General features: G+C 43.6%; 1 protein-coding gene across 2 annotated transcripts in view; it reads left to right on the forward strand.

Moving 5' to 3' along the window:
* THO1 (nuclear matrix protein-like protein) overlaps positions 1-19,962 on the forward strand; it is a 113,512-nt gene that overhangs the window by 86,009 nt on the left and 7,541 nt on the right. For both annotated transcript variants that reach the window (XM_087387440.1, XM_087387439.1), the window contains exons 18-19: positions 2,365-2,415; positions 2,563-2,622. In XM_087387440.1, coding sequence (XP_087243566.1) covers positions 2,365-2,415; positions 2,563-2,622 — 111 coding nt within the window. The remainder of the gene's footprint in view (positions 1-2,364; positions 2,416-2,562; positions 2,623-19,962) is intronic.

The raw sequence follows: 19,962 nt of genomic DNA on the forward strand, positions 1-19,962 counted from the left end.
CCCTTAAAAGAAGACAAATAAAATTAAGAAGAAGGAAAGTCCACTGTGTGGATCTGATCTCTTCTCTTGGTTCAGATACCAATAGTTTGTTTTAGCATTTTTTGCTGACAATTGATTAGCCTTCTCCTTTAGTTCCATCCTTTGTCAAGGCTGAGTCTGCCCTTCAGCTGTAGAGTCCAGAGTGCTGACAGAAATGGCTGTATGTGGAGGGCATATGTTTATACTATGATCTACACCCGCTGATGACGTCAGTGGGAATGTTATAGTAGCTAGTCTCTGCTATGAATGGACTTTATGGTTTTCAACCTTGTGAGTGACTGTCATGAGATTGAAACTGCACACTGTGTTGTGTTTTGAGAGGCATGTTCTTGGATTCGTCTAGATATATGTAGAGGTGCAGCATCCCTACTTTGTAGGGGTTTCCTAGCTATGGAGGTTTTGCTTTGGTACCAAAGCAATGTCCTGATGGGTCATACTTTGGCTTGATGGAGTTTATGGTTTTCAACCTTATGAGTGACTATCAACTGCACTATGTTGTGTTTTTAGAGGATGAGTTTGGGCGTGTGCTTGGACTCATCTAGGTATATATACATACTTAGGCGTGAATCGTACGGTGGTTATTTGAATATGGATTAAAGATTGACATGGATTCTTTTTGCAGCTACAGTTCCATCTAGAATGGCCCTCAGAGATAGAAGGCAAATTGCATCCGGGATGCATGACCCTTGGCTTATATGTGTGGCATCATGCACCACCTCAAGTTACCTGTAGGTGCTCATCAAGCATAGGATATTCCCCATGAGATAGGCTAGAAGCTTCTAGGCTCCAATTATTAGATGCTTTGCTATTCGTAAAAGCCCTCAATCCTAGCATGCCAATTAAGGTAGGGTTGGCCTTAGAAGAGCAACATAAATGTGTATTTCAGTCAATATACACGAAAATTTCCCAAATTTTGTTTAATCTTGCTATCAGTATCCTGCACCCCAAAGTATAGATAAAAAGAAAGATAGAGCTTTACTGAAAGGATTTTGTCCTCATGATTGGTTGTATTACATGAGCTCCATGATGAAAGGATTTTGGCAGCTGAGTCAAAGAGAAGCATCTTTGCTTCCAAGTCAGTGGCATCTTTACAGTTGTGAGAAGTCTGGATTCTCTCTCTCATGGGCATGTGTATCCCCTTTATCTGAGTATTATAAGATAGGACTCAGCATCATCATCCTAGCTGTGTTCATCTTGCACTGCGCATTGTTTCATTGTTGACATGCCTTTGCACTGATTGTTCTTGCATGCATCAAGTGAGCTGATTTCTCAACTTATGCTCGAGTTTTTTGTCTTTCCCATCATTGTTGCTGCTTAGCAGAATTTATTCCAGTGCTTCTGACATTGTGGCAGTCACTTTTGAATCGTCCTTTCCCAAATAGGAATTTCTATTTTCATGCTCCAAGTGTATTCTCCTAATTACTGCTGTATTTGGCTCATTCACTTGGCCTCTCGCTTAGCCTTCTCCAGAGGAGCATGTGTCGTTCCATCTAATCCATTAGGAGGATGCATACCATAGAGGTATTTTACGGCTTACCCTTTCTCACCAACATTTCTTCTAAAAGCAAAGGTAGCTGTACTCTTTCATTGTGTCCACTTAACACAAAACCATACCATTGATTCAGGCAGTTATCAGCCCGTCAAGTCTTCCCACGTGTGGCTTGAGACGAGTTTCAGTTGTGTCAACCACGTGTCAGCATATACCTTCAGTGTAGAACTGTATTTGCCCAAGATGTTCTATTTGTATCGCTCTTGTGGCTCTCATGGGCAATGCTGCTTAGTCATCGGGAGCAGTATTGTACATGCCAATAGCTCAATAGGCCTGCTGTTCTCCAAGGGCTCAAACCCCCAAGTGATTGATTGAGCTTATGAAACCAGCATGTAAAATAATGGGGGCACCTGGTTTCCAAGCAGGCACAAGAAACTCAAAATGAGAATTTTAAATGCTGATATGAGATCAGCGCTTAGTCCTCAATCTCAAGCTTCTGCTGAAGCTGGAGATAAGGACTCCTCGAATTATAGGCAAGCGCTAACGAATTCATGCCTTTGGAGTGTGTATGGACTAACGTCATACACCTCTGTTGTGTTTCATGAAGTCTGCATGCTAGTCTGACTGAATTTATTCATTTCTCGTGTTAAGTTGTAGATAAGACATGTATGTGCACCGCACAAAAAGGAAATTGTTTTGTTAACTTGCCAACTTTATACGTAAGATATTTTATACCCAGATTGAATGGTCTTGTTGCTCCAGCTGAGCAGTTATCATGTTACTCGCTTTTGTGGAGGTCCACATTATTTTTTAATCATGTTTGTGGTGATGACTAGATGGACGCTGCAGCAGGAATTGAGGCAGAATATCATCATAAAAATAACCGGGTAATATCCTACTACTGAAGGGTTTTTATGGCATTTTAATAACTCTAGTTGGCTGCTGGATAAAAGGCATCTAATTTATTTTCATTTTGAGGCACACCATGAAGTAGCAGACCTTCAAGTTCTAATCTTCAAGTTCTGATTCTGCAGGTGTATTGCTGGAAAGGGCTACGCTTTTCAGCACGGCAAGATCTTGAAGGTTTCTCTAGGGTACTGAACTTTACATCTCTATCTTCTTTAATAGTATAGATTTTAGTTCCAAACATAGTATAGTGCGTGCGTACGGCGTACGAGAGAAAGAAAAAAAGTTTATTAAAGTCTGCTAAAGACCGATGGGTTTGTAAGACTGATAGAAAACCTAATACAATGAGAAAAAGGGTGGAGCTACTAAGTGAGCATCCTAAACCATGCTAGAGAAAACTGAGACATATTCAATGATATCATCATACATGTCACCATAGTCATAACACATCCCTGGCATCATCATCCCCATGGAAGATGCAGTCCGATCCAATACAATACAATACAGTGCATGAAAGCGTCAAGATACACCCGTTGACGGACTAGGCGGTGTAGGCAAGAAGCCCGTAATAGATTGTTGTCTGCTATCTGGGAGAGAGAGAGAGAGAGAGAGAGAGAGAGAGAGAGAGAGAGAGAGACGTCCACGGGAGGCCTCGTGGGCCTATGGGACAAAGTACACCAAGAAGAAAACTCATACAAGCTTCAATGGGCTGGAGCAAAGGGCGCGCTAGGGCCCTTGCTGAGTACTAAGCTATGCTAAGCTAAAGAGCTTAAGATCCCAAGCAAAACCAAATACAAGCTTATGCAAATTGAGAGCTGGGACTCAAAAGCCGAAGCCTGACACCGTGGTGGCTCTTCGGTGAGCTGTGAAAATATCTCGGATTTGCTCTCTGTCGAGCTGTCTCACGTTGATAGGACAAAATCTGTATCAAGTTTTTGAGCACTGTATATAGCTGTGGGTAGGCACATAGTTGTACACATCTAGGGTAGGTGTGGGCTTTTGGCATTTGTGGAATTTTCTTTCACAAGCATGATGGACTAATGTATAGTTTTTTGAGACAATAAAGTATGTTTTGCAGGGACTTCATGCGAAACGATGAAATGCAATGTGGTTGTATTAGACTTCCAGAGCAAGGGTGTCCAGTGTGTGGTCAAGTGAAATGTTTTTGGGGTAATGTAAATCAAGTCATGAAGGGTTTTTTTATATTTTCTTGAGTCAATGTGCACTTGCATGTTACGGGAATTCGATATGTTTTGGTGCCCATGTCAAGGGGCTTTTCATGTGTGTGTACGGGGGTGCATGCAAGCTTTAATGTGCATGCTAATATGTGTAGGAATTGTGTGACTAAAGGTCCAAAATGTGCATTTAATGTGCCTTGGGGGGATATTTGCATTTTTTAAATGGGAGAGTGGTAAAATGTCACTGATGAGGTGGCAAATTAGGCTGAGGTGGCTGGACTGATTGGGAAGGCATCCTGCACATGCAAGGTGGCTACGTGAAAGGATGAAGTGGAGCTTCTAGACTGTGAGCTGGAGCTACGTGAAGATGGCGGCTAGGAGCTGATTTCGTTTTATGCTGGAAGGATCTTACGTTGCACTTGACGAAGGCTTCTTGAAGAATTGGGGGGAACGATCAGATCGATGGTAGAGGCTCGTAGTGGAAGGGAGGTTGTGTGAGAACAGGAAAAACCTATGCGTGAGGAAGGTGAGTGACGAGTTCTGGAAATGGGAGCTTCTCTGACTACGGGAGTCCATGAGTCCCATGGCTTGTGTGATGACGGGAGGTTTGCTCTGTTGGCTATCTTCACGTAAAGGTGGAAGAATGAAGTACGTAAGATCTACTGAAAGTGTCAACAACGGCTGCTCTTGAGAGGCTGGAATACATTGTCTGTGGAGATCGTGTGCACCAGGTCCAAGGGAGAAGCTGCTGCGACGATGGAGTTCGTGATACAAAATAGTTGATCGTTAGTTGCATGTGAGCTAGAAGCTTGTTCGGAGAGTGCAAGCTTGTAAGTGACGAACGAGTCACTGACTATTGCTTTGGCTGGAGTTCTTGATACGGGCTAGGATCATCATGCTAAGGAGGCATGTGATTAGAGGTTAGGCTGCCGTATTTGAAGAGAGCTATGGATGCTGAGGCTTGATGACAGAGAAGGCGATACTGTGGCGTTGCTACTATGTAGGCGTGAAGGAGAAGAGAGATGCAGGTGCTCTGTGAGCAAGTACAGGAGCTGTGAGGCAGTTACCTTTGCGTGGAGGACCTTGGGCAATAGGGAAGGAGATGTTGTGGCGCTATCTTGATCATATGCCAAGCTACGAGCTGCCTACTCTTGTTGGGAGCCTAAGAGACGGGCTGTTTGCTTTTGCTGGAGTCTTGGGGTGCTTGGCTGGAAATCTCAACTGCAAATTTGGAGTAGACAGATTCTGAATGCTCCGTGATGATAAGAGAGGCCGTGTTGCTGGTTTTCTCCACATGAAGGAGGTGTTGTGGCGCAGCTATGACTATGTGGGAGTTACAAGCTGTTGTCCTTGATGGAAGCTTAGGAGTGTGGGCTGTGGGTTTATAGTATTCCGAGGCTGACTGTTCTCTGAGCTTTGGGGGGAAGTTCAGTTCTAAGTTTATCTGTTTCGGGCTGTGTAGTCTTTTGGCTCTCTTTGACTCTGTGTGGTCCATGTTCAGTCAATTTTTGTGGGGGTTTGTCTCGGTGCCTAATACAAAGACACATGCTCTGGAATCTGGTTCATAAGCTCATCATCTAGGAGCCCACATTGCAGCTGATCCCTATGAAGTCTCACCTATCTGACGTGGTGAAGTACATAATTCATGGTTATCTTTCCTTTTGTTTCCTTATCATCTTTTTGGCGATCCTGCTGGGGATGGGAGGAGTTTTGAATTGAGATTGGGTACTCAAGACAGAACCGCCCATAAGATTGGCTGGGGAATGTTGCTTGAATTTCTGTGTGGTTAGGGATTGTAACTATGAAGACAAAGCCTCACATGAGAGTGATTCATTGTGAGTTATGTGGGGAGTGTGGACACAGGAGAGATAGATGCCTTGATGTTGAACTTGGGGTGATACGTCTCCGTGCTAGGGTCAAAAGGCTTTGAAAGTGATTGGTCTTAGGAAGAAGAATGCCAGTCAGATGCAGGGTAAGTTTTCTTCAGTAGAGCGATTATTTTTGTTTTCTTCCCAGAAGAGGTTGGGTGGTATTCTGGTTGGAAGTGTGTTTGAGATAAGTTAGTCAAGAGGAGAGATGGCTCATGAATTTCCTCGATTTCACGGGTTGCCCAATGAAGACCCAGAGAGGTTTTTAGAGTGCTTGGAGTTCACAGCTCTTATTAAAGACAGGAATGCTGCAGAAGTCCTTCAGATTCTATCCTTTTGTCTGTTGGGAGAAGCGAGAACTTGGTTGCAGACTTTCTCTGCAAGGATGTGTGATGATCAGGGTGCTCACAGAAACCCCACTTATCCAGAGGTGAGGACAGCTTTCTTGGATTGGTTTATGTGTGTTAGAGATCTTGATGGCATTTGGAGAGAGCTATGTTTATTGCAGCAACAGCCGACTCAGCTAGTAGATGAGTATGTCAGTAAGTTCACTGTGTTGTGGAATAAATGGCAGGTGGCCTTATTACTTGAAGTTCCTTCCAGAGTCATAAAAAAAGATAGGTTTGTTGCTGGTCTGAAGCCCGAGATTAGGATAAAGATTGAATGTAAAGAGCTGGTCACTTATGAGGATGCTCTCAGGGTAGCAAAAGAGAAGAAGAGGAAGCGGATAAGATTGTCACAAATGATGCAAGAGATGCCAATGGTTCAGCATGTGCCTGAAATTATCTCTCATGTGAAGCCAGAAATACAGAAGCCAGAAGTTAGGAAGGAGGAGAATATAAAAAAAAAAATTTATGAAATGTCGGAGCTCATGAAGAGTTTGAGTTTGAATTTGATGAATGGTAGGGTTAGAGGTAGATCATCGGGTGGTTATGGCAGAGGCAGCATGCCTTCTTCAAATAATTCAGGCCCATGGCAAGCATGACGAGGTCAAGGGTCATTTGCACCTTGTGTCCAGTGCTTTAATTGTGGAGAGTGGTCATTACAGCACACACTGTGATAAGCCTCCTCGTGTTGGAGGTGATGTTTATCCATTGCCAACAGGGTTAAATAATAGGGTGAATGATCATAATGTAGAAGTAAAAGATGCAGGTCAGCCTAGTACCTCTGGAATGCATAAAGCCACTGCAGAAGAGAAAGGGAAAGGTAAGGCGGTTACATTTGGCTTGTTGGAGTTGGAGGAAGTTAAAGATGTCATGCCATTAGGGAAGAGAGATAGAGAAGAGGAGGTTGGTTCGAGTGCAAAGAAGGGGAAGCAGTCTGAGGAGATGATGACCTACCAAAAGAAGGAGTAGGAAGCCAGGAAGTACAGAACTGCAGATTATCCCATGGGGAAGGAGCAGGGAGATTATGATTTGGTGGAAGATCTTTCAGCGAGGAAACCGGACATTACATTTGCCCAAATGATTGGTCTATGCCCAAAGCTTAAAAAAGAATGGAGGCGGACTGTAAATCCAGCAAAGAAGAACTCTCATAAAGGTACAATTAAGCTGATGTCCGTCTCAGAGTTGCTAGATCTTTTACCCGTTGTAGAAGCCTGGCATAAAGGAAAGGGTTTTAGAGAGGCCTATATAGATGGGGGTGCACAAATTTGTGTGATTACTCAGGCTTGTGTGGAGAGATTAGGACTGAAGATATCCCGCTCCTCTAGTTATCGCATCAGAATGGCAAACCACTCCAAGGTGAAGACTTTAGGGATAGTACCTAGCCTGAGGTTGAGGCATTGAGTGTTTCATGCCTGCGGGGTTGGGAGCCTATCCTTTGATTTTTGGAAGGCCGTGGTTGAGGAAGGTAGGTGCAATTCAGAATTGGCAGAAAGGAATCTTTTCTGTACATACGAATTGGAAGAAATTGAATTTCGATATGTTAAGCAGAGCTGAAGTTTCAGATTCAGCAAGTGAAGAGGAAGAGAGAAGTGAAACCAGCAGTGAGAATGAGAGCTCGGTGACTTTAGAAAGTGATGAAGGAACAATAGCATTGGTGGATTTGGTAGATGAGGATTCATAGGTGGATTTTGTGGGGGCAGCAGGGTTCAGTGAGGAAGAGGTGGATAGGTTTGAGGTTATTGAGGATTTAATGCAGCCCAAATGTTCTCAAAAATCAACTCAGGTGTTGATTGAGCAATCATTGAATCTTGATCTCAATGTTGAGGAGAAAGAAGAATATTTGAAGATGTTGCAGAAATACGTTGAGGAGAAAGAAGAATATTTGAAGATGTTGCAGAAATACCCCAATTTGTTTATCACCTCTTATGAGGAGATCAGGGGATTTAAAGGGAAGCCTCTGAGGATTGAGCTGAAGGAAGGTGCCAGACCTGTTTTTCAGAAAATAAGAAGATTAAGCCCGGAACAGAGAGATGTGCTGAAGGAAGAGGTAGATAAGCTTCTCAAGGCAGGAATAATTTATCATGTAGTTCACTCTGATTGGATAAGTCCTGTGGTCATAGTGCCAAAAGGTGTGGACAAATGGAGAGTCTGTGTCGATTACAAGCCTTTGAATGCAGTGACAAAGAGAAACCACTATCCTCTGCCTTTTCTGGGTGATATTCTTGATAAAGTGGCGGGTCATGAAATGTACAGCTTGTGTGATGGATATTCAGGGTACTTGCAGATAGCCATAGCCCAGGAAGATCAAATCAAGACTACCTTCATTACCTTCTGGGGCTGTGTTTGTTACAGGAAAATGCCTTTTGGAGTTACCAATGGCCCCTCGCACTATTAGGAGAATTCAGATATGATTTTATCACCTTTTCTGGATAAATTTTGTAAAGTGTTTATTGATGACATCTGTGTGTACAGTGGAAGAAGGGAGCACTATGGCAAGCTGGATTAGGTATTTTATGAGATTGATAATAATGGTGGTCAATTAAATCCTAAGAAGACTCAATTAGCTCAGACCAGCATTAAAATATTGGGGCATATTGTATCTGAGAATGGGATTGAGCCATATCCAGGTAAAGTAAAAGCTTTAGTTATGCTGTCCTCTCCTGAGAATACCAAGCAGCTACATACCTTTCTCCAGAAGGTGAAGTATCTGTCGAGATTTATTCATATGTTATCTCAGATTTTGTATCCTCTTCAGCAGGTGGTAAAATCTGAGCCTCTGAAATGGACGACAGAGAGTGAAGAGGTGTTTGAGGCAGTTAAGGAATCCTTGACTCATATTTCAAGTGTAAAGCCACCAGATTATTCCAGGACTTTTTATGTGAATCCGTCTGTAGGACCAGATGCTATTGGTGCTATTCTTTTGCAGCAGGGAGAGGGTTCCAGATATATGAGGCCAGTCTATTATGCCAGCAGGGTGAAGAGTGAAGTAGAAAGGAAGTATTCAGCGGCTGAATTTGTCCTGGCTAGCCTCTTGTATGCCTGTAGGAGATTTCGGTCTTATCTATTGTCGAGGCCTTTTGTGGTTCTCACCTCATGTTCACTACTGTCTCATATGTTGAATAGTACAAACATCTCCAGGAGCATGATTAAATGGACAGTAGAGTTACAAGAGTACTCTTTTACCTTCTTGGTTGAGAACTCTACCAGAGCTTTCTTGGCTGATCTCCTCACCTATAAGGAAGGACCTATTTTAGTTGAAGATGTGGAGAAGAACACTGACATGAATGAATAAAAAGTACTAGAGGATGCATTTGTTTTACACTTTGATGGATCTTACAAAAAAAGTTTAAATAAAAGTACACGAGGAATTGTCATTTATGATCTTGGAGGAAAGGAGATTCGGAAAATGGGAATTCAGCTCGAAGCCAGCAGTAATAATGAAGCTGAATATGCAGCCCTCTTCGAAGGTTTGAAAGTATGCATTAGTCTGGGTATTAAGAGACTCATGATTAAGGGAGATGCTCTGTTGGTTATGAAGCAAATTTTAGGTGTCTGGAAGGTTAAGCATGTTCATTTGCAGAGATGGATAAGCGCGGTGAAGAAACTGTTAAATCAATTGGATGCCTGGACACTCCAGCATATTGAAAGAGGTAAGAATGTAAATGCACATGATGCTGCACAGGAAATTACAGCAGCTTATGTTGATGCAGTAGGAGTGCAGGAGCCCTTATACAAAGGAATGGAGACATTAGCTTGTGAGGAAAGCTTCTTGTTAACTGGTAAAGAGTTGTGGATTATTTGATGAGACGCGCTGAAGCACGAGCAGTACGGGCTGTCAATGCGAAATCTGTATGTAAATTTGTGTATGAGGATATTTGCTGTAGATTTGGTGTGCCACTGGAGTTGCTTTCTGATAGAGGTCCAGGTTTCAGGAGTGAACCGATGGATTTATTATGTGGAAAGCTGAAGATTAAGCACAGATATGCAAGTCCCTATTATCCCCAATGTAATGGGATGAATGAAAAATTTAATGGTGTGTGTACTAATATCATGGGAAAGATCATGAGAACACATGAGAAGGAGTGGGACCTTGCTTTGCACTGGGCTTCATGGGCTTACAGAGTTGCAGTAAAAGAAGGCACCCAGTTTTCACCATTTCATCTTGTTTACGGGAAAGAAGCTCTATTACCCTTGGAAGTAGAAATTCTTGCATTACAGATGCTAATGAAGATAAACGAGGATTCAAATTCTAGAACCGGTTATTGGATTTGCAAGAAGCACAACTAGATAGACAAAAGGCGATGGAACATTATGCTTTAATTCAAGAGGAGAATCAGAAGAGAGCAAACGGGAAATTCAAGGATAAGAAAATCAAGGAGGGTGATCTAGTTTTGAGATACAATAGTAGTCTAGATTCTACCTCCAAGAAGAAATTTGTGACAAAATGGGATGGATCTTTTCGTGTGATGAAGAAATTCAAAAATGGCTCATATCAACTTGAGAATTTGGATGGTCAACAGCATAAGAATAGAGTCAATGGATTCAGACTAAAGAAATACTTTCATAGGATCATGAGTGTGGGCAGCTGTGGACCTATTGTGATGAAACCAGACAAGCCGGAAGACCTCGTGGATTAGGATATCTCTGAAGAAATGCAAATCTTATGTACCCCTATCTGCAAGACATGAATGTTTGCAGACTTGGGGATGGGCAAAATGATACGACAAAATCTGTATCAAGTTTTTGAGCACTGTATATAGCTGTGGGTAGGCACATAGTTGTACACATCTAGGGTTGGTGTGGGCTTTTGGCATTTGTGGATTTTTCTTTCACAAGCATGATGGACTAATGTATAGTTTTTTGAGACAATAAAGTATGTTTTGCAGGGACTTCATGGGAAATGATGAAATGCAATGTGGTTATACCAGACTTCCAGAGCAAGGGTGTCCTGTGTGTGGTCAAGTGAAATGTTTTTGGGGTCATGTAAATCAAGTCATGAAGGGTTTTTTTATATTTTCATGAGTCAATGTGCACTTGCATGTTGCGGGAATTCAATATGTTTTGGTGCCCATGTCAAGGGGCTTTTCATGTGTGTGTACGGGGGTGCATGCAAGCTTTAATGTGCATGCTAATGTGTGTGGAAATTGTGTGACTAAAGGTCCAAAATGTGCATTTAATGTGCCTTGGGGGGATATTTGCATTTTTTAAATGGGAGAGTGGTAAAATGTCACTGATGAGGTGGCAAATTAGGCTGAGGTGGCTGGACTGATTGGGAAGGCATCTTGCACATGCAAGGTGGCTACGTGAAAGGATGAAGCGGAGCTTCTGGACTGTGAGTTGGAGCTACGTGAAGATGGCGGCTGGGAGCTGATTCGGTTTTATGCTGGAAGGATCTTACGTTGCACTTGACGAAGGCTTCTTGAAGAATTGGGGGGAACGACCAGATCGATGGCAGAGGCTCGTAGTGGAAGGCAGGTTGTGTGAGAACAGGAAAAACCTATGCGTGAGGAAGGTGAGTGACGAGTTTTGGAAATGGGAGCTTCTCCGACTACGGGAGTCCATCAGTCCCATGGCTTGTGTGATGACGGAAGGTTTGCTCTGTTGGCTATCTTCACGTAAAGGTGGAAGAATGAAGTACGTAAGATCTACTGAAAGTGTCAACAACGGCTGCTGTTGAGCGGCTGGAATACATTGTCTGTGGAGATCGTGTGCACCAGGTCCGAGGGAGAAGCTGCTGCGACGATGGAGTTCCCGATACAAGATAGTTGATCGTTAGTTGCATGTGAGCTAGAAGCTTGTTCGGAGAGTGCAAGCTTGTAAGTTACGAATGAGTCACTGACTGTTGCTTTGGCTGGAGTTCTTGATACGGGCCAGGATCATCATGCCAAGGAGGGCATGTGATTAGAGGTTAGGCTGCCGTATTTGAAGAGAGCTATGGATGCTGAGGCTTGATGACAGAGAAGGCGATACTGTGGCGTCGCTACTATGCAGGCATGAAGGAGAAGAGAGATGCAGGTGCTCTGTGAGCAAGTACAGGAGCTGTGAGGCAGTTACCTTTGCGTGGAGGACCTTGGGCAACAGGGAAGGAGATGTTGTGGCGCTATCTTGATCATATGCCAAGCTACGAGACGGCGGGCTGTTTGCGTTTGCGAGTGGACCAAATCCGCTCCTCTCCTGATAGACACAATGGTATCACCCGGCTGGGAGGCACTTAGAAAATGTTGCTCTGTCTCAACCACTCCCAACGTGCATAACATACAGATCCGCAGCTCTTTGGGTATACTTGCAGCTCTCCCTGTCTCAATCCTTAGCTAATGGGACGAGACCCATAATTGTCCAATAGCGATCCTTAGTCCATGAGAGACTCTTTTGTCCTCGAGATACGGGGGTTTGATGATGAATCCCTCCTCGATACTCTCAGGAAGTGGTTGCGATAGAAATGGATCTTGGTGGGGAACTCTTGGTCCCCCCCACCCCAAGTCCGAGATGTATGGGGCTAGAGGAGATCTAACCGTATGATATGGTTAATCTCGTCTCGTGGGATCAACTTAGGTGGCGTGTCCATGTTGTATTGAGAGAGAGAGAGAGAGAGAGAGAGAGAGAGAGAGAGAGACCCTTTAGGATCTATGGGACTGGCGATCACTATTAACTAATAGTGATCCCTTACATTTAGTGAAATAAAATATTACAAACTTGCTATGTAGTGAGTACTTGTTGGGCTAGCCAGTGTGCTAGTTCTAGTACCTTGTTGCGGTGTCCCAAGACCTCTTTTATGTAGCTTCCTAGCTTTTTTGGCTGCTCAAATTATCTTTTCTGTCCTCATAGCCTTCTTTGATGTGTGCACGGGCTGTGTGCACGGGCTCTACATTTTACGAGTACATGCTGCGAGAGAAAGAAAGTAAGTCTATTAATGTCCACGGGAGACCAATTTGTCTATGGGACAGAAAAAAGCCATCTAATACATCCACTTAGGGAGGGCACATGGCTAATTCTATTATGACTTTGAGGCAACGTGTCTATACAGCTGCATAGGCATGGACGGATCTCAAGAAATAGTGTGAAACCATGAATTAGATGAGGATCGAAATTTTGAAGATTCAGGTTGTGTTGGAGATATCATCCAAGTCTAAAGCAAGGGTGTACAAGATCAAATGTCTATATGATCAATATTTCAGCCACTAGTGAAGATCTTGCATGAAGGTGCATTCATTTTGATTCCCCCAAGTACGATAGCCTATCACAGCATTGAATACCCCTTTCTCCACTCCCTTCTACTCCCTCAGCTCCCTTCTCTCCACTCCCTTCTACTCCCTCAGCCCCCCTCTCTCCACTCCCTTCTACTCTCTCAACCCCCTACTCTCCATCCCTTGTCTCCACTCTCTCCCTTTCTCTCGAGTCCTCTCAGCCCCCTCTCTCCCCCTTCTAAGTTCTCTTAGGCTTCAGCCCACTCTTTCAGCCCTCACTTCCTTCCACTCTCTCCCTCTTCTCTCAGCCCACTCTCTCCCCCTTCTCTTAGCTGCCCTTCTCTATATGGCTCCTCCTTGTGGCCTCCACCAAGACCACAAATTTGAGTGGTGGAAGGAGGTGAGACCTAGAGCCCTCTATAGCAAGTCAAAAGGAGGAGCATGCAAGTGGCATTGTCCCTATTGTAATGCTGAAAATCTTGAGGCTCAGATTGAGTGCGGATTCCTTTATTGAAAGTAAAGAATGGAGGCATTAATTGTTTCCCTGCAAATATTCCAGGTTTAGATAACACACTTTTCAGACACTTGCAGATAGATTGGATGTTGAGGCAGCACAGAAAAGGTTCTTGATCCTTGCGGTCGAGCATCAGCAACCCCACGCACATCAGCTTCTCCTTTTGTTTCTATGTCTAGCTCCTTCTTTGGAAGTATAGTTTCACACACACATACGGAGACTTCCACTTCATCAGCCCCCGGCCCGAGAGTTGTGCAGGCTAGCCTTGTGGCCTGATGGCATGCTGGGAGGAGGGCACATCTAGATGCCACAGTGCGACGATTCTTTTATGGAGTAGATGTACCAACAAAAGCCCACAATCCTTACTTCATTGATGAGGTGAAGAAGATTGCAGCCTTTTGACCTAGTTATACTCCTCCCTCATGCGAGGCCCTGCGCACCATAATTTTGGCAACAAAGAAGACCGCCATATAGCATGCTTTGGCTCCCATCAAAGACATAGGTGTCACATTGATGGAAGATGGATGGAGTGACACTAGGAGCCACTCTATTCAAGGCATCATTACATACTCTAGTAGAGGCGGCAGCTTTTTTATTAAAGCTATTGATAATTCAGAGGAGGGAAAGTCAGCCAAGAGGTTGGCTAGCATTTGGATGGAGTCCATCGAGTATGTGGGGGCAGATCAAGCTATTCAGTTTGTTTGTGATGGTGAAAACTCCAACAGGGCAGCAGGGAGGATTCTTGAAGAGAAGTACCCTCAACTTACCTTCACTCCTTGCATGGTACATGGGCTGAATAACCTCTTCAAGGATATTGGTAAGTTGAATTGGTGGATCCTATGGGTAATCATGTTGTCTCTTTCATCACTTGCCATCACTACATTTTGGCTATTTTTCGCAAGATATCCCCAAAAAAAGAATCACTTTAAGTATAATGACACACGCTTTACTTATAATTCATCATGCTGAAGCGGCTTTTTAAGCTGAAAGCTCAATTGAGGCAGCTTGTTGTTTTCACTGAGTGGGATGCATTGCGTGAACTCTGTAGGGGCTGAGAGACTTAAGTCCATTGTCTTGGATGACCTCTTTTGGGATGATGTTTGCCTCTTGCTTCAAGTTATAAAGCCTATTCTTTTGATGTTTTGGCTTGTTGATGGAGATGGTCCTTGTATTGGGAAGGTGTATGAAGGGATAGATAGAATGATTGAGACCATACATGCTTTGTATGCTTGGAGGAAGGAGGAGTTGAGGACACTGGCAACCTCTCGGTGGACAGAATATCATTCATCTTGGGAGTTTGCAGCCTGTTTTTGGATCCGGAATTTCAAGGGAAGGGGCAAGAAATAGATAAAGAGGTGATTCAAGGACGGGAGAAGGTATTGAGACGACTTGTCTCAAGTGCATATGATAGGAGAACAAGTGCGGGAGGAGTGGTCATATTTTAGGCAAGGAAAATGGTTGTTTGGTTTGGAGGATGCAGAGAATGAAAGGTTCAAGATTTCCTCCATTCATTGGTGGGAGGAGTATGGGGCAGATGCTCCATTGTTGCAGCGTTTGGCCATTCGTATACTCATTCATCCAAAAAGTGGAACATGCTTGAGGTTCAAAAGGCAAACGATCTTGTATTTGTTAATGCAAACTGCGTTTGCTTAACGAGTTCATGGCAGAGTAACCATATCTTGGATTTAAACTAGATGAGGACTCCGACAGTGATGTAGCAGAGGATGCTCTTGAGCATGAGGATGATGTTGCTCAATAGGGTGAGGGAGAGGACTCTATTGCTATGCCACCTTCAGTCCATGAGGCCCGACTCTCTTTTTTTCTATATACCATGTACTTGATTCGAGAGTCTGGAGTCCTATTTTGTATTGAGGCCTTTAGGCCCGAGGCATGGCCTCCTTTTTTTGTACCTTGCATATTATATGCTCTTGGATCTATAGTGTTCTACAATTCTATGCTTTATGCACATTGCAAACATTTACATTTCATTTTTGAGTATTCTAAGAGTGTCTTTAAAAGTCTAAAGCTGAAATGGAGAGTTTATAGCTGTCAGTTGGTATATTTTCATATGAATTGATGAGTGTCATATGATGTGGCGTTTCGGTTCCCGTTCCCCCGTTTCCCTTCTCCAAACATTCCCGTTCTAGCTCCCGAAATTTCGGAACGTTCTCGTTCCTTGGTAACTATGACTCACACACCTGCTGCTATAAAAGAAAAATCTGCTCTTGAGGTCCAACGATGGATCGATTAATTCCCCCTCGCTACAATGTCTTTGCATATAAGGAAGGCGCCAAAGTTGCCAATGTGAAATAGAGAATTTACTAGTTTGAGAGGTAGAAGAGGGGATTCAAAGAGGAACCGGTTTTCTACCGTCTTGGCCATATTTGAGTTGCCCCCTGATTGAGACTAATCCCCGGGTGGGCTACGGGTTCAGCCCAGCTTGGGATTAGAGGAAAAACAGAAAAGGAGCTGTTGCTGTTACTATGTGTGTGTGTGTGTGTGTAGGGAATGTGTGAAGGTCGCAAATGGAAACTGGTCTGGATGTATATTAGGGAATTGCAGCCTGATATAGTTGCTTTGCAAGAGCATAATCAGCATATGTATGCTGGTCAAATAGGCCATTTTGCTGGTTATGATATCTTCTATGTTGGAGAGCTGTCCTTTTTTGGTGTGGCTTTTTTGGTAAAGAACGACCTTCAACCTGTTGTGGCTCCCAATGATCGCCATGGTAGATGGATTATTGTTCAATGCCTTGTTCAAGGGGAAATTTTTGAATTTGCATCGGTTTATGCCCCCCAATCTTCTCATGATAGAGCTTTGATCTAGGCTGCCATGCATACTTATCCATGGCGACAACATGCCTTCATTTGTGGTGACTTTAATAATGCCCCTCAATCGGGTGACAACACCTCAGGCCACACTCATATGTTGGCTTTTGAAACACAGGCATGGTTTGATTTTTTGCTTCAGTTGCGCCTGGTTGATCTCTGGAAGGAATTACAGCCCATGCTTCCGGGCTATACCTTTCAGCATAACGCTCAATCTTTTTATCGGGCATGCTTGGACAGATGGTATCAGATTGATCCACAGCATTGTGATGCCTTGTCAAATTTGGGTTGATCATGCTTTCACACATTCGGATCATGCTCCTCTTTGGTTGAGGCTTTCCTTACATGAATTTCCCACTGACAGATTGCCTTGCCGGAGGCTTTTGCCGATTAATAATAGTTATCTGGAGCATGCTGACTTTAAAGCCTTGGTCTCTGATGCTATTCAGCCTCTCTCTCGTCAGATACGCATTAGTTTGGATTATGCCTGGCAGGCTTTTGTTGCTCGGATGCGAGCAGTTATTCGAGATTATGGCAAATCCTATATGCAAGCCACAAGGGAGACTGTAGCACATGCCAAATTTACTTGTCAGAGTTTGATTGAGCTTGCTCATCTTCGCCCTTTGTCTTTAGAGGAAAGCATGCTCTTATGTCAGGCTCAATTCTCTCTTCAATCCAATGATCGCAGAAAGCTTGCTAAATGGGAAACTCAATCCAGACAACGGGCATTTTTGGATAAAGGTTGCTCTTCCAAGCAATTTTTTAAGAGTTTACACTACAAAAGACAGGCTGCCAATATCTATCGGATCCGGATGCGTGATGGTTCTTGGTCAACATCTCGTTCAGAGCTTGCTGATTTATGTGTGCAGCACTTCTCCACTCATTTTGGGCATTTTGGGCATATGGATACTCTTTCTCCTCGGGTCGTGTCTGCACGTCAGCTTCTTTTGCAGCATATTCATCCAATTCTGTCTGATGCTCAGGCTTTGGAACTTGAACATCCTTCATTGAAAGGGAATTGTCTGATGCACTGAGATCCCGTGGCAGATGGAAATCTCCAAGATAGGATGGTCTCACTGTTGGATTTTTTCTTGCATTCTGGGATCTTCTTAAGTTCACCTTGTTGTAAATGGTGAATACCGTATGGCAAAATCAACAGATGCCTGTGTCATGGAAAAAGGGTCTTCTCAAGTTGATTCCAAAAAAGCAGCTCTGTGATTCACTTGGTGATTGGAGGCCAATCACGCTCATGCCAGTCATTTACAAGATCATTGCCAAAATGGTGGTTGATCGGATTAAAGGATATTTGCATGATGGGTTGCATTCCTCCCAATATGGCTTTGTTCCACGTCGCCGTATCACAGATAACATTGCCAATGCTTATATTGGGATTGAATATGCCAAATACACGCAGTAGGATGTTCTACTCTTGCAGGTGGATATTGCAAAAGCCTTTGACACAGTTCAATGGGATTTCATCTCGCAAACTATGCGAGCTTTGGGGTTTGGACAAAAAATGCAGCAGGTTATTTACTGGCTTTACAGAGATAGCAATGCGGCTTGCATTCTTTCCGGGGATATCTCTGATGAGTGGACTCTTCATTGTTCGGTCCGCCAGGGATGTCCTCTCAGTGCTTTACTGTATGCCATTGCTACTCATCCTATGTTGCAATATATTGATCATCTTGTGGCTACAGGATCACTTCATGGCTTGGAATTGGATGCTAATCACAGCATGGTTGCTCAAGCTTATGCTGATGATTCTTTCTTTACCCCGAAGAATACGTCCCACGATCTTAGTGCCTTGATGCAGGTCCTCTTTGTTTATGGTTTGGTAGTTGGTCTTCATGTTAATTTTCAGAAGTCTAAGTTGCTCCCTTTGCATTCCAAAGACTGGCATAGTCTATTATGGCCCAGGGATATCATTCCACCCACTCAGTTTGTTCGTCATCTTGGTTACCCTTTGGGGTGGGAACTGACTCGCCGACAACAAATTGATTGGGTTTTGGCTAAGCACTAGAAAAAGCTTGAGTATTGGAAACTGGCAACCTGGCCTTTGCACGTTCGTCTTCGAATAGTGCAGTCCATCCTTGTATATACAATTTTACTTGCCATTGATCATGCTCACTAAGGCAGATCTTACATCTTTGGTGTCTATCTTTATGGAAATCTTCTGGCGATCCAAACATGGCAGAAAAAGTCTCAGGCTGCTTTCGATGCATCACATTTGTTCTCCCAAGATGCATGGTGGATTGAACATCACGGATATTCATGTGCATATTCTTGCCCACAGGGGGAAAATGTTGCTGCAATTTCTGCAAGGTGATCAGCCTTGGGCTCTTATGATTAGGACTCTGGTCACTCATATGAGTATTTCTGTGTTTGGTCATTGGCAACTCGATCACTGGGATTTCTTTTTTGGCTGCATTGATGGCACTTTGCCTGGCTGCCCTTTTGTCTCCCACTTGCTTCTTGACTGGAAGCATGTTCTTTCTCATCTGGAATGGAATGGACGGCAATCTTTGCTTGGGAATTCTTTGAGAGCTGAAAGCATTCACTGGTCGAAAGTCTTTCAGCCTCCCTTGGCTTTACAGGAACCTCGACGTTCCTACTTTGTCTTGTTTAAAGGCATCACCTCGGTTGCTGATGTTATAGATGTTTTGGTATTGTGCTTTCCTTTTCTCTAGCAGCCACTACATATTTATTGGGCTCTCATTATCGTCCTTTGTGGCGATAAATTACTTCTATGCTTTCGCCTTTTGTTCTGATTCCTCCTTTGGAACTCCAAGACCGGTTGGAAGATTGGACTTTGACTTCTCTAGGGTCCTCTTCTCGTCCTTTGAGGCTATCTTAGATTACTGTACCTGCATTGTATAAAATCATTTTGCCTCAACCTTGGGTTTCAGAGAGAGGTGATTCTGTTTGGCGAATGCATCGCCCAGCCAAGTGGTGGAGGAAAAGATTACAACAACTTTGGACCTATAAAGTACCACTTCGGCAACAGGTTTTCTTTTGGCGAGTTCTTTTGGGAGTGTTTCCATTTGGACAGCTATTAGCTCATCGACACATTGCTCCCGCACTTTGCCACATATGTTCTGCTTCTTCGGAGATTGTGCCTGACTTGTTTTGGCATTGTCCGTGCTCTCGTGAGTTTTTTGATCTGCTTCGACAACGCCTGGGAGCGAGATTCCCATCTGTTCCGTTTGGGAAGTTCTTCTGGCTATTTGGGTTTCATCCATCCAAACCGGAGTTTCATCTTTTCCTCGTTTGGGTTCGCTGCTGGGCACTATGGACTTTATGGACATATAGGAATTGTAAAGTCTTGGTGATTTTACTTTCTCTCTGTTTGGCTTTTTAGGCATTCTCTGCAGCAATCTTTCTTTGATTGCTTGCAGACCCGCTGCATAGATCATGAGGTCTTTTTGGCATATACTGAAACTTTCAGTTGATGTAATTGTAGCACCTTATTTGGGGGTTCTACTCATATAATATATTCAATCAAAGATTTCACAAAAAAAAAGTGTGTGTGTGTGTGTGTGTGAGAGAGAGAGAGAGAGAGAGAGAGAGAGA

Source organism: Dipteris shenzhenensis, chromosome 16 (assembly GCF_047967505.1).
Source record: "Dipteris shenzhenensis isolate YYH24624 ecotype China chromosome 16, Dip_SZ_1.0, whole genome shotgun sequence".
NCBI lineage: Eukaryota > Viridiplantae > Streptophyta > Polypodiopsida > Gleicheniales > Dipteridaceae > Dipteris > Dipteris shenzhenensis.